Source organism: Arvicanthis niloticus, chromosome X, assembly GCF_011762505.2.
Source record: "Arvicanthis niloticus isolate mArvNil1 chromosome X, mArvNil1.pat.X, whole genome shotgun sequence".
Classification (NCBI taxonomy): domain Eukaryota; kingdom Metazoa; phylum Chordata; class Mammalia; order Rodentia; family Muridae; genus Arvicanthis; species Arvicanthis niloticus.
Window position 1 is genome coordinate 126,422,421 of NC_047679.1, and position 14,551 is coordinate 126,436,971.

Below are 14,551 nucleotides of genomic sequence, written 5' to 3' on the forward strand. Positions count from 1 at the left end.
TCAACAATAAAAACTTCTGGGGGAATCACCATCCCTGTAGTGGAAGAAAAGGGCATGTGCTGCCATCCTGACTTAGAAAGGTAATGGCATGAGGGTTACCATACCTCTCGTGGTAAATTGTCATGCAGCCCAATAGTTAGTTACCCCTTTTTCATCTCATTTAGCTGGGTTGGATAGTCGACTTTGCTGGGCTAGTTCCTTATTCCTTCATGGCTCTCTCTTTCAATATGGGTGTTCAATCCCAATATAGTCATCTCATTTTAGGAGCATTTGAATGGTTGGGCTTTCCTACTAGAGCCTCCAACTAATTACTGAGGAATACCCTAGTTTGTGACTCTGCTATTAACAGTCTTCATTATCCATTTGTGGGTTTGAAACTCTTTTCTTGACTTGTGGGTCTTAATTCTCTCCTTGTACTCCCCTGGCCTCTCTGGCTCTTCCTTCTTTGGATGTTTTTCCAGACAGTAAGTTGCAGACTTAAAATGTCCAATACGAAAAGGGATGGTTCACTTAGCTTTTATCAGTAGGCCAGAGTTCACTTAGAAGTGATTAGAACTAGCCTAGGTGACTGATTTATCACTTTGTACTTTAGACTCCCATTTTTATTAGGAGTGCTGTAAATTCTTGGATTGCGAGTTCACAGCTGGATTAGTAAGAAGACTTTGGGTATCTATCTGTGGTTCTGGTGTGGTCCCGGTGATGGTTTGTGTCATGTTTACTCTGGAAATGGAGCATTGGGAGATGCAGGCTCTCACACAGCCCTACTCCTCTCCCAGTTATTGGAAATATTTTACAGTTATATGTTAGGGACATCTACACATCCTTAAGGTTTGTAAGTATGCTTTAAATTCCTCCAGTGGCTTCCAAAGGGTAAGTAAATTAACCCCTACTATTAAATAACATATGTTCCCAGAGGCAAAGTATTAAAGTAGGTCATTTTAAAGTAAAATACTCCCTATTGAGTAGTATTTTAGAACACAAAGAGTTTTGACATAATACATATAGTATATATTTGAGAAGCCATTGTCACATACCCTAACCCCTACAGTAGTTTCATTCATCTATTCCGTTCATTCCTCTCTCCCCCAAAACTGTAGACTAGTTATATTTTCTATTATTTTCCCAAAGTGAAATTATAGTATATTTTTTGCTGAACTTCTTTCAATCAAGTAATTGTTTTGATATTCAACCACATTGTGACATCAGTTAGCAATCATCCCTTTTTGTTGCTGAATTTCATTGTAAGAGTACAATTGTGTTCATGGATGTTTGGGTTGTTTCTGCTGCTTTTGCATAATAAAACTGTTATGAACATTTTTACACAAGCTTGCATACACATGTTCACTTTCTCTTGGATAAATGCCTAAGGAATATATCAGACTTGTTAACTTAAGAAATTGATGGTACTAGTATACATCCAGCAGTGCATAAGTGTTCTGGTTCTTCCTTTCTGGTCTGGATGCCTTTGCTTTCTTTTTCTTGTGTAACCCTTCAGTATGAAGTTAAGGAGGACTGAGAATAGACATATGTATTTCTCTGTGGGGAAAGTATTCAGATGTTCTCTATTAAATATGTTGTTGGCTGCAGGTAGTTGCTATCCTTTATTATCAGAGAAGGCAAGAGTTATAGTCAGGAATTTAATGAATTGGGGATTATCCTCTCTTGCTTTTGTTTTGGGAAGAATTTATTTATTATTTACAATTTGTAGTTTACCCATGAAACCACCTGGACTGTGACTTAGGTGGGCAACTGTGGTCGTTGATTTTTTGAGATCTGTACTCACTTCTAGTTTGGCTGTTTAGATTTTTCTCCAATCACTGCTTTCCACCACCTCATGAATTGTGATTTTGCATTTTCATTTTCATGACATTCAGTGCTTTTCATTTCTCCTTGACCCATGCATTACTTAAGACTATGTTGTGCATACCAACATTCAGGAGTGTAGGCAGAAGGATCGGGGCCAAGTTCATCCACAACTATATATATAGTTTGAGGTCAGCTCATGCTAGATGAGGCCTTGTCTGACAAACAAAAATGCAAAACAAACAAAAACACCACCAACACGGCAAAATGAATGTGTTGTTTAATTTCCACGTTTATGAATTTCTCAAATGCGCTTCTGTTGTTGGTTTCTACGTTTATTCCATTTGTATTCAGAAAACATAAATTTCATGATTTGAATTTACCCCAAGACTTATATTATGGCCCAGAATATGGTCTTTTGAGTGTTCTGTATATTGTAGAACTGAACATGTGTTATGCTATTATTGATTGGAGGGTTCTATAAATGTCAATTATGTTGAATTCGTTGGTATCATTTGAACCTTCTGTGTCTTACCTCACCCTGTCCTTCTCTCCTTTATTGTGGATATCTGTGTCTCATTGAAGAGCAATCATTTTCCTTTCTCTGTTTTAGAGTTCTAGGCATTTAAATGTTTGTAATCATTATGTCCTTCTGACGAATTGACTCTGTGGCTAATAGAAAATTAGCTCCTTTATTTCTGGTTATATAGTCTTTGCTCTGAAAATCTTTGTTTAATATTATTATAGATATTATAGTTTTCTTCTAATTTACTTAATATACTTATTTTCAATATTAAAATATCCATGTCTTTTTTTAGCTTTATAAATTTGCACACTAAATAATAGGTTTCAATACATACTTATTCTGAGACAGCATCTTATGTAGCTCCGTCTATCCTCCAAACATGTAAAAAAGCTGGTCTTGAACCCCTGATCCTTCTACCTCAACCTCTTGAGTGCTGGAATTATAGGTGTATACCACCACATCTGGTTTATACAGCTGAAGTCAAATCTAGGGCTTTATGTTAGGCAAGCATCCAAAACCTAACCCCAACTCCAACCCTAACCCATGCTTTGTTCTTATAGACCCTCTTCTGTATACTGCTCTACCATTCTGCTGTCCCAGTCCTTTTGGTCAGTGTCTTCCCTATGCATAGTAGGCCCCATTCTGCTTCCAGTTCACATACCTTCTTTTGCTCTCTTTCCCCCTCTCAACCCCCACGACCTCTTTCCCTTATCTTTTATTTTCCTATCTGGTTTCATGGTCTATATCCATAGACACGTGAGCCACACATATTAAAATCTAGGATCTGCATATGATAGGCAGTATGTGGTATTTGTGTGTTTCTGAATGTGGCTTATTTTACTTAACACTCTCCAGTTGCATTCATTCTCCTATACATATCATGATTTCACCTTCTTTATCTTAAATACAGTACCACTGTGTGTATTACCATATTTTCTTTATTCATTCATTTTTGTATGTAAAGTGGGTTTCTTTTGAGCCACATATACTTGAGATCATGTTTTGTCTTCAATCTGATAATCCGTGCCTTGTGTTTAGGCAGTTGGGGTCATTAGCATGTTTTATTAATATAATTAATTTTAAATTCATCATCTTATTGTTTTCTTTTGTCTTGCTTAGTTTGCTTTCTTCTTTGTCTTTTTGGTCATGTTTTAGTTGAATTGAGTACTCTTTTTTGTCTTTCTTTCTTTGTTATTGTGCTGAGGACTGAATGGAGAGCCTGAATGCTTGTCAGGCAGGCGCCCTGCCACTGCGCTCTGTCCTCACTGACTAATTAGTACTTCCTCAGAAGACATTTTATCTCTTTTGTCTGTATAGTTGCCACAATTCTTTTTATTTTATTACTTGCTTTGCGTGATTTATATATGATATTTTCAAGTCATTTTATACTTTTTGAGACAGGGTCTCACTATGTAGTCCTGGCTGGCCTAGAACTTTCTATTTTGACTAGGCTGTCCTTGAACTCATAGAGATCCACCCATGCCAGTTTCCCCAGTACCAAGATTAGCTGTGTGTGCTTCCACTACCATACCCTGCACAGCTTTATACTTCTTTATGGGTAGCATAAGAACTGCACGAGTGTATATTCTCATGTGTCCCCTCCAGCCTTTGTTACTGTTATCATCTATTTTATTCCTACATATGCTATAAACCCACTGGACACTGATTTTATTTTTATCTTTTAAGGATAGCATACTAATGGTGGTTTGACATTCTATAGATGCATTTATTGGCACATTTCTACCAACTTATCTTCAGGACCAGGTAGAACCCTCACTGCATCCTCTGATGGAGCCATAGTAGCAAACTTCTAACAATTAGCCAGCCACTCTCCTTCTTCCCTTTTCTTCCCTCCCCATCTGCTTCTTTGACTTGAGCAAGGGTGATTCTTAATTGAGGACCATCCCTGTGTGTCTATATCATCGTAGAAGCATTAATCAGGCTATAGTATAATGATGATTTTCTTTGTTGAATCTCACATGTCCTCAGCTTCTTATGAGCTGGCACTATGTCTAATCATAGTATACCCAGGACCCCAGCAACAGATGACAGTTAGTATATTAAATTATAGAAAAATATATTTGAATATCATCCTACTATCATGACTCATGTCTGTAACAATGTATGTAACTGTGCTACTCCAAGATTGCAGGAGCATAGCACTTTAGGAAAGCCATAAAGATGTACAATCTTTATGATAGACATGAATCTTTTAACATTCATGGGAATTAAATATGCTGTGAACACTTGATTGATAACAAACAGAAAGTTAACTTTGATAGGTAATTTTTGTTTGGAGGCAGAGTGTTACTATGGCTGTTTTGGAACTCACTATGTACACCAGGCTGGCTTGAACTCACAGAGATCCTCCTGCCTCTGCCTCCCAACTGATGATAGGTTAAGATTAAAGGCATGCATTGCCATGTCTGGTTGATAAGGAATTTTAAATAAACCCTCCTCCTGGCAGATAATAGCCTAGGGTTTCAGGCACTGAAGCTATACTCTCAGCCTATGAAAGAATTATTTTTTTCTACCTCATTGAAGGTGTGCAAGTTTTCTTCAGCTGCAAAGCAGTTTCTCTCCAAAAAGACAGTGTTTAACTTTTACAAATTTTAGGTTGCAGCATTTTATAGGATGATAGCCCAGTGTCTTCTGAGTATAATTAATATTTTAAGCATTATCAACTTTTCAACCAGGGAAAATGATTATTAACTACCTGGAAAATGACAAAATAAACATTATTATAAGGCTTACTTAAAGCATCATTAAGTAGCAAATGAGAGTTTTGAATTATATCAGACTATCCATCTATGTTATTATATAAAATAATAATTGATATAATTCCTTAAAGTTTTAAATTTCTAGAAGCATGGATCATCCATATGTATTTGGAAACTCATACTGGATGTTACTGAAGTACAAGTTTATAAGGCATGCTACTTTGGTTTTGTTCTTTCAGTGAAAGATGTCATTTATATCTGCCCATTTATGGGAGCAGTGAGTGGGACTCTGACAGTGACGGACTTTAAAATGTACTTCAAAAATGTGGAAAGGGTAAGTTTTAAAAGTATGCTTTGTTTTTAAGATTTTATTAACAGTAAAAGAAGAAAATAAAAAGTCCCCTAAATTCCTCTCATAGGGACAGTGAATTTGAAGAGACTTTGGTTCTTAATCAAAATTGTTAAAGTTGCATTTAGACTTGGGGGAGAATTATCACTGTGGTTTGGGTATAGACCTCCTGTGGTATACTAACTCTCAGATCCAAGCTTCTTAACTGCAAAGATAACTGCACTTCAAATTAAACAAACATTTAAGTCTGGAGCAACTTAAAACATGAAAACTGTTGACTGACTTTGATAAGTGTTTAATTTTCATCCCTAGGACCCACATTTCATCCTTGATGTTCCTCTTGGAGTAATCAGCAGAGTGGAGAAGATTGGTGCACAGAGCCATGGGGATAATTCTTGTGGTATAGAAATTGTGTGCAAGGTAGGCTGCAAACACCAGTGAACACCAACATGAGGCAGACCATTCTGAACTCTTTCTGACTCATGGCCCTTATGATCTTTGGATCATAGGAATAATTTGTACTGTTTGCAGGGCAAAACCTCCTTTAAATCTTATGTCAATGAATGTAAACCACTGTAGAATTTAATACCCTCTCTCACAGTCTTCTGATTGAAGTTTTTGGCTATGTTGGAACTTTCTACATTGAACTACTAGGTTCATGTTTTTTCTTCACCCTTCCTTCAAGACATTAGATAAGAATGTGTGGAATGATGTTAATGATGGTCACAAAATGAAATACCTCAAATGCATAGGTTTTATGCCTAGTGATTTTACATCATATAAGACAATTTACTAAAAACTAACCTAATGTGCCAGGCAGGACATGTATCCTGTCTGCAGAATTGTCAAGATCTCTTCCAAACTTGGAATTTGCATTTTTGCTTATTCTATTTGCTTTGCTGGAATCTGAGGACATCTCTACCCCTGGTTGGCTCAAGCACACAGTCTAGACTCACTGTTGGCCCTACATAGCAGGTGTTTCCCATTCCTAGACAAGTTCTACCATTGCAAGCAGCTACCTAGCAAGGTAAACAGCTGCTGTGTAGGGCCTGTGTGAATTAAATAGGTCTGTGGTTTTTAAAGCTGTTACTCCTCTTATAACTTTCCCCACCCTCACTGAAGGTGATCTTAGAAGCCAGGACCTCATGAATGCTAGACAAGTGATCTAGCACTGTACTTCATCTCTAGCCCCTTTTCATAACTCTTTAGGACCTTCCCACTCTCAGGCTATAGGAAGTACTCTTGTGTGGAGTTCCCCTCCCCTTATCCTTGTCTGCCATTCCTGCTGGCTTTCCTGTAGATGCTCGTATTTGTCACGTGCCTATTTCCTCACACACACCATACATCTTAGCCTCTCCCCCTTCTCACTTCCCTTTTCCCAGGGAGGCAGTACATAGGCTACTCCAGCACATTCTAAGCTACTTGCTTCATTCATTGCACGTGCTTTCTCATGGCTTGGAATGTTTTTCCTCCCCTCTGAGTATTTCTAAATGCTCAACAAGTGAGTTACCACAGTGTGTGCATAGCCAGTACGGCTTGAAAAGCAGACATGTCAGGAAACGATGCTACTGTAGCTCTTTTATGTATTTTATGGTATTTTAAGGTATTTTATGGCTGGCGTGGGTATTTGCTGACAGCTGATTTAAATACTTGGTAGCCTGGAATTATGAAGACCAGGCTCCCAACTCATGCCTGAGAACCTCACAAGGTATGGGGTTTTGTTTTTACAGATTTTTGTTTTGTTTGTTTGTTTGTTTGTTTGTTTTCACATCAGTTTTCACTGTGTAGCCTTAGAAGGCCTGGAGCTCACCTATGTAGACAAGGTTGGCCTCAAACTCATAGATTGCTGTCTGCCTCTGCTTTCTGGCTGCTTGGATTAAAGGTATGTACCACCACACATGGCTTATTTTATTATTTTATATGTATAGGTGTTTTGACTATATGGATGTCTGCCTGATGCCTCTGGAGACCAAAAGAGAGCATCAGATCAGATCTCCTTCAAATGGAACTACATACAGTTGTGATCTGCCATGTGGGTGCTGGGAATTGAACCTGGATACCTCTGGAAGAACAGCCAGTACTCTAACTACTGAGTTAACACTCTAACCTGCATTTTATTTTTTTACAAGATGATTCATAATTCCAAAGTACAAAAGCTGTATATAGTAAAATGTCAAGTATTTCTCTCCGACTCTTCCCTTCCTATAGATACAGTTACCAATACCTAATGTAACATTTTACAGATACCTTCTGCAAGGAAACATTTCTTTCAAAGAAACAATGAGCCATGTGGTGGCATATACCTTTACTATCAGCACTTGGGAGACAGAGTCAGGCAGATTTCTGTGAATTCATGGCTGGCCTGGTCTACATAGCAATCTCTAGGCCAACCAAGGTTGTATAGTTAGACTGTGTCTCAAAAAGGCAGGATAGAAGATGTTGGGGGGGGGGGGGCAATGATAGAGTGTATATGTGGTTCTGTACCTTTTTTCCCCCGTGACTGTGTATCTTGGAATTTCTTTTGACTAGTGCATACAAAGCTGCAGTTTCTTTCCAGCAGGTCTTTAGCTTTCCTGTATATTATTCAGCCACAGCCCTTACTGATGGGCATTTGGCTTGTTGCCATTCTTTTGCTGTTATAAATATCATAAGTTTACTTCTCAAGCTGCTGTTTCTTTGTGGTTCTGTTTATTTTCAAATTTCATTTGATGCTAAGAAAAAAGTTTTACACACACACACACACCTTGGTTAGCTGATAGAAACATAGATTTATTAGGAGGCAGTGCTTAAACTGCTGCCATAAAAATCACACTGTTAAAAGCTAGGCTTGATGCAATAGTTTCTGCTGACTTGTTCTTGCTTGAATTTAGCCATCAGCTTGCATTGGGATAAGAAAGAACATTTTAAGAAATTGATATTAAGAAAAAACATTCTATTGATGCCAGGACTTACTGAGAGCTACAGTCTGAATACATAGAGGAAGTATCTATAACATTTCTTTTTCATGGACGATATAATTCAGCAGCTTAACCTGAACAATAAGTAAGTGCACAGAATGTGGTTGTACATCTTTTGTATGCAAACATTATTTTTAATTATTCTGTTGACTCTCCTCCCCAACATATACATTCCCTTTATTCCAGTTTTCTTAATTTTAAAAATCTTACTGGAAGTATTTTTGTTAATTTGTCTTCTGTTAGTTGAAAAACTGGAGAGTACAAAATGAGGGATAAATAAAAGTCTTTTATGTAATTATGTCAGGGCATCTGGCTAACAAGTGCTCATTCCATGTTGAGTAACTGAGTTTTGTTCATTGTTTACTAGGATATGAGGAACCTGAGACTTGCATATAAGCAGGAAGAACAGCGAAAACTTGGGATATTTGAAAACCTCAACAAGCATGCTTTTCCTCTTTCCAATGGGCAGGTAAGTACAATGAAGTAAATCTTTCCTGCATGTATCGGTGAGTGTTCAACAAGTCCATATTTATACATTTCTTTGGAGTTAGTGTTTTCCTCTTTTCTGTAATGTAACTAAATTCAAATATTTTAATTTTATCTCTTCTGTATAATGATTAAGAAAAGCTTCTATCGAGGCAGTGGTGGTGCATGTCTTTAATCTCAGCACTTGGAAGGTAAAGGCAGGCAGATCTCTGTGAATTCAAGGACAGCTAGTGCTATATGGACAGACCCTGTCTGGAAAAACCAATTAAAGAAAGAAAAAAGAGATAGAAAGAAAAGAAAAGAAAGAAGGCTTCTAACTTACTACTTTAAAATGTGCAGAATGAAATAGGACTTCTAACATTGAACTGATAACAGAATGAACATAGATTTGCTATTTGTTATATGATAATAAATACTGACATGCATTTTGTGGATTTTGTATACAGGTGCTATTTGCATTCAACTATAAAGAAAAGTTTCCAGTTAATGGCTGGAAAGTTTATGATCCAGTGTCTGAATATAAGAGACAGGTAGAGTATGCCACTTGCAAAATGGACTATGATAGCTTAACTGTCTGGACCAAAAGGTTAGCTAGGTAGTAGTGGAGAAGAAGCTGTGCAACAAATTGTACATAGGCCTAGCTTTTCTAGCTTGTGGGTTCCCACTTTCCTGGGTACCCTCTTCTGCTGTGCCATACCTTTGACTCCATCGTGCTCTAGTCATCTTCCAGAGGGATTAGTAGCATGTGTTCTCAAGTTCTGAAACTCAGATTTCTGAGGAACAAACCTTTCTTCTTCCCACCTTCTTTCCCTCCCTCCCTCCCTCCCTCCCTCTCCTTCTCCCTCCCTCATTCATCTTTCTCCTTCCTGCCTTTCTGCTATTTTCTTATATGCCTTTTCTACCCCCTATATGTCTTTTTCTTCCCCCACTTTTTCCTTTCTCCTTCCCCACTCTGACTCCCAGGATTATGCACATACAAGGCAAGCACGCTGTTACTAAGCCATACCCCGATCTGCTTCCAGATGTTTATATTATAGGTATCATAAAGAATTGATGAATAAGAATCCAGACTGCCATTAATTTGATTTGAGGCACTATTAGTTAAATAACAGTAAACAAGTTATAAATGAATAAACGTGATTCATACTTCATTTTGTTTTTCAAAATAGAGATGAGTGTTTCCCCTTCTTCCTTCTCCTACATCCTACAGGGCTTGCCAAATGAGAGTTGGAAAATATCCAAAATAAACAGTAATTATGAATTCTGTGATACCTATCCTGCCATCATTGTTGTGCCAACTAGTGTGAAAGATGATGACCTTTCAAAAGTGGCAGCCTTTCGAGCAAAAGGCAGAGTCCCTGTAAGTAATAAGCTTTGTCATTTAAACAACAACAGTCACAACATTGGGTCTAATAACAAAATGGAAAGTAGAAAAAATCATCTTATAAACCTGTATGCATGTATAAACCTGTATGTATATGTAGGTATATGCTATGTACCTTTGATTCCTAAGAAATGCCTTATTATATAAACACTTATTTTGATCTCTCACTCTTATATATGTCCTATTTCTTTTTTCTTTTTTTTTTTTTTTGGTTTTTTTTTTTTGTTTGTTTTTTTCGAGACAGGATTTCTCTGTGTAGTCCTGGCTGTCCTGGAACTCACTCTGTAGACCAGGCTGGCCTTGAACTCAGAAATCTGCCTGCCTCTGCCTCCCGAGTGCTGGGATTAAAGGCGTGCGCCACCACCGCCCGGCATATGTCCTATTTCTAAACGCAAAGCTTCCTCAAGGTTTGCTCTCAGGTAATAGCCAAGAAGAATAGAGGAATAAGAAGAGCAAATACGCTGGTGCACTATACCTCATTGGTTGTACCATTCATTCTGGAGAAGACACATTCTTTCTTCGTACTGTGTGGATTTCTGTAGCTACATGGGAATAAAACAACATGTCCAGAAGGAAGGGATGGGTTTTGCTTAGAGTTTACATGTGAATTATTTTGTGTCCTTGGACCGTTGTACAAAAATGAGAGATCTGGTGATAGTTATAGATTTGTTTTTAATAAGAGACCTCGCTGGGCAGTGATGGTGCACGCCTTTAATCCCAGCACTTGGGAGGCAGAGGCAGGCGGATTTCTGAGTTCAAGGCCAGCCTGGTCTACAGAGTGAGTTCCAGGACAGCCAGGACTACACAGAGAAATCCTGTCTCGAAAAAAACAAAAAAAAAAAAAAACAAAAAAAAAGAGAGAGAGAGACCTCACCCTGCTATTTATGTTATTATAAAGATAGAATTTTTATATTAGAACTATATGAATATAGCCAGTCAAATAGAAATGAGACTAGATTTTAGTAATAGTTTGACTTTATAGTTTTATTTTATTTAGAGTGATAGAATTTCAAAGGCAGAAAGGGATTTTCAAAGTGTCTAGTCAAATGCTTTCAGCATGACCAACACATTAAGTCCCTTAGCCACTACAGCACCAGGGCTAGCTTACCCACTCATAACTGTGAGGAAACTCCTGAGGAGAGATTGTATTTTTTACCAATTAATTAGATACTCTATTGTATTAGGAATGATATCTATCAGCAGATATTTATTATTTGTTGCTTTAAAACATTAGGTGTTGTCATGGATTCACCCAGAAAGTCAGGCAACAATTACACGTTGCGGCCAGCCACTAGTGGGTCCCAATGATAAACGCTGCAAAGAAGATGAAAAATACCTGCAGACAATAATGGATGCTAACGCACAGTCACATAAACTTACTATCTTTGATGCCCGACAAAACAGTGTTGCTGATACCAACAAGGTACTTATTCAATAGCCTTGTAGAAAATTTGGGGTTTTTTTTGTTTGTTTGCTTGCTTGCTTGCTTGCTTGCTTTGTTTTTTACATGCTTTCTGTAAGTCTTCATAGTTTTAGAACAGGCCATTGAATTCCTTGTCATGTAAACTTTGAGTCTTTTTAATGTAGTCTGTGGCTATCTCTTCCTGTTTAATATTCTATGGACAATGTTTGCCATCCTACATTGGCTGAGATCTTGACTTTTTCATTACTTCTCCACAGTTTAGTCTGATGGCTCAATTAAGCAAAATCCTAGAAAGAGAACTACATAAATGAGTGTGTATTTTAGTGAAACAGCCACATGCCCTTTTAAATCCCTCTACTAAATTTACTGATTATTACCAATTCATAACTTTGAAAATATATTTTGTATATTACCTTTATATATTTTTAGAATAGACTCAGTTATATGAAACTGCAGAAATGTAAAGTTTGCTGTCATCTAATGACCTTTTGGCTTTCATCATTTCATAAACCCCCATGTTGTTCTCACTATTCAGCCAGGCCTTCTTGCTCTCTTTCATTGGTTCCTCTTTCTTTTCTGAACTTCAAATGGTAGTGTTACTAGAACTTGGTTTGGGGTCCCCTTTATGGTTATACAACAAACTCCCAAGGTCATCTACTCTGAAGCAGGACTTTAAACAATGTTTCTTTGCACATGGAAGTAGCTCCAGCCCTGAACCCTCTTAGGTAGGCCAAATCCCCATCCTATTTTATGTTTGACATCTCTACTTGGCTGTCTCCAGGGTCACAAGGCCTCAGTGAACTCCAGTTCACCTAAGGAGACCTTTGGCTTGGACTTGGATACTCCTGAGTTTTGCTACACCAGTTACTAAACGTGTCCCACAAGATAAGAGATGATAGTAGTGTTTTGTGCCAACACTAATCCTGTGTGAGGATTAGAACTAAGTGAGAATAGTACCTGTAAAGGCCTCTGCTCCCCCAGTACTCCATGCAAAAAGCTACTGAGTCAGCCCCTTCTGTGGTCAGGGATGCTACCCAGGATTCTGACTTGAAGGCTAAGTTATGGTGTTGGTTACTAATATGGGAAAAGAATGGGGCAGGGAGGATAGTCCTGAGGCTGCCCTTTAAACTATCACAAGCCCAAAAACCTCATAAAGTTGTTCTCTTTCTAAAGATTCCAAGAGAGAGTCTACTTTTTACCTCCTCTAGAGTCTTATGGCCAAGCCAGCACTCCTGAGCTTGTAGCCACACCCTGCAATTTACCTCCTCTTCACTTGGCCTCTTCCTGCGCTCTCTCTCTCTCTCTCTCTCTCTCTCTCTCTCTCTCTCTCTGTGTGTGTGTGTGTGTGTGTGTGTGTGTGTGTGTGTGTGTGTGTGTGTGTGTGTGTGTTTGTTTTTCTAGGTTTCTTCCTCCTTCTTCTAAGGATATTGTAATGACCTTCCAGGGGCCCTCTTGAGGTAATCCAGGATTATCCCTGCAGTTTATGGTCTTTAATCACATTTTCAGAGATCTGGTTTGGTTTTGTTTTTCAAATAAGGTTGCATTCACAGTTGGTAGGGGTTTATTGTAAATATCTTCAGTGAGGGCCACTTTTCAGCTACTTTACAAAGGCTTCCTTCATCAGGCAGCTGCCTCCACTCCTCCTGACTGCTGGAACATTGCCATTCTACTTCTCTGAATCCTTTCTGTTACCACTGTACTGCTGCTCCAAGAACTTAAAAAAGATAAGAAAATATGTGGAGAAGACAGACACACCGAGACAGAAGAAAGATCTTCCTTTTAATTAGTTTATTACTTTAAAATAAATAGTTGTCATACTTTTAATTGACTAAAGTTGTATATCGTTGTGTGTGTGATGTTTTGAAGCATATGTAGAGTGGCTAAATTAAGGTAGCAAACATGCAGAACCTCACATACTTTTGAAGTGAAGAAACTTCAAATCCCTTCTTAGCAGTTTGAATGTATACAATATGTAATCATGCTCAATAGTCATCATGTTGTACAGACTGATCAAAGTATATAGCTCTGTACAAACTACATGAACGAGTCCTTTCTTTCTCATATATCCTCTCCTATATGATAATTCCTTCAGTTCCTCAAGCACATCTCAAGGTCACCACAGAATCTTTCCTGTGTTCACATAGCTAGTCACTTCCCTCATTCTTTATGCTGGCTGGTGCTTTCTCAGCTCCTGAAACTTAAGAACCTGAGTTCCCCAGCTAGCTGCTTCAAGCCAAGGTATATGCTGATTTGTTTCTCAGCAGGCATAGCTGTGGCCCCACCTCTACTGCTCAGATTGCAGACTCAGGTACATATTTTGCCCATATCACCAGTTTCTCTCAAGAACTCTTGTTGGCCCTGATAGATACAGATTTATCTAACAAATTTTTGTTTTCCAGAACTGTCTAAACCTCACACTCTCCTCCTTCCAAGGTATCAGTGGGTTTCCTTTCTCATTTTCTTTTCTTTTTGTCTTGAGACCCCCAGATGACTGATCCCTGTGTCCTGTTATAGAATTGGTATGCAGTGTTCTTTTAACTCTATAGCCTTGGTTTAATTAATGAGCCTTTGTTTTCTGTGCATTGTTATAATCAGCTTGTAGGCAGCAAATTGACTTGATGTTCCCCAGGTTCATTCCAATTCTTAGTGCATACATGCTGCCTCAGTGCTGAAATTTTATATAGCTAAGAGTTTCCAGCTCATTGCCTCACAGTTTCCTCTGCATTGGCTACTGGCTCCCAGGAACTGATGTCTATACCTAGCTTATAGCTTAACACAAAGTAGGTGCCCAAATAAAGTCATCACTGCCTTGCAATCCACTTCAACTGACCTGGGTACCTTTCTCGGTGCTGCTGGGTCATTCTCTATATTTCTCCAACCAGCTCCTGATTCTCCACAAAGGC

At 38.3% G+C, this 14,551-nt stretch overlaps 1 protein-coding gene across 7 annotated transcripts in view; it reads left to right on the plus strand.

Annotated features, from left to right (window-relative positions):
• Mtmr1 (myotubularin related protein 1) overlaps positions 1 to 14,551 on the plus strand; it is a 61,893-nt gene that overhangs the window by 22,509 nt on the left and 24,833 nt on the right. For all 7 annotated transcript variants that reach the window (XM_034486226.1, XM_034486230.2, XM_076918772.1 and 4 more), the window contains 6 exons: positions 5,289 to 5,383; positions 5,711 to 5,818; positions 8,723 to 8,824; positions 9,288 to 9,371; positions 10,052 to 10,201; positions 11,460 to 11,648. In XM_034486226.1, coding sequence (XP_034342117.1) covers positions 5,289 to 5,383; positions 5,711 to 5,818; positions 8,723 to 8,824; positions 9,288 to 9,371; positions 10,052 to 10,201; positions 11,460 to 11,648 — 728 coding nt within the window. The remainder of the gene's footprint in view (positions 1 to 5,288; positions 5,384 to 5,710; positions 5,819 to 8,722; positions 8,825 to 9,287; positions 9,372 to 10,051; positions 10,202 to 11,459; positions 11,649 to 14,551) is intronic.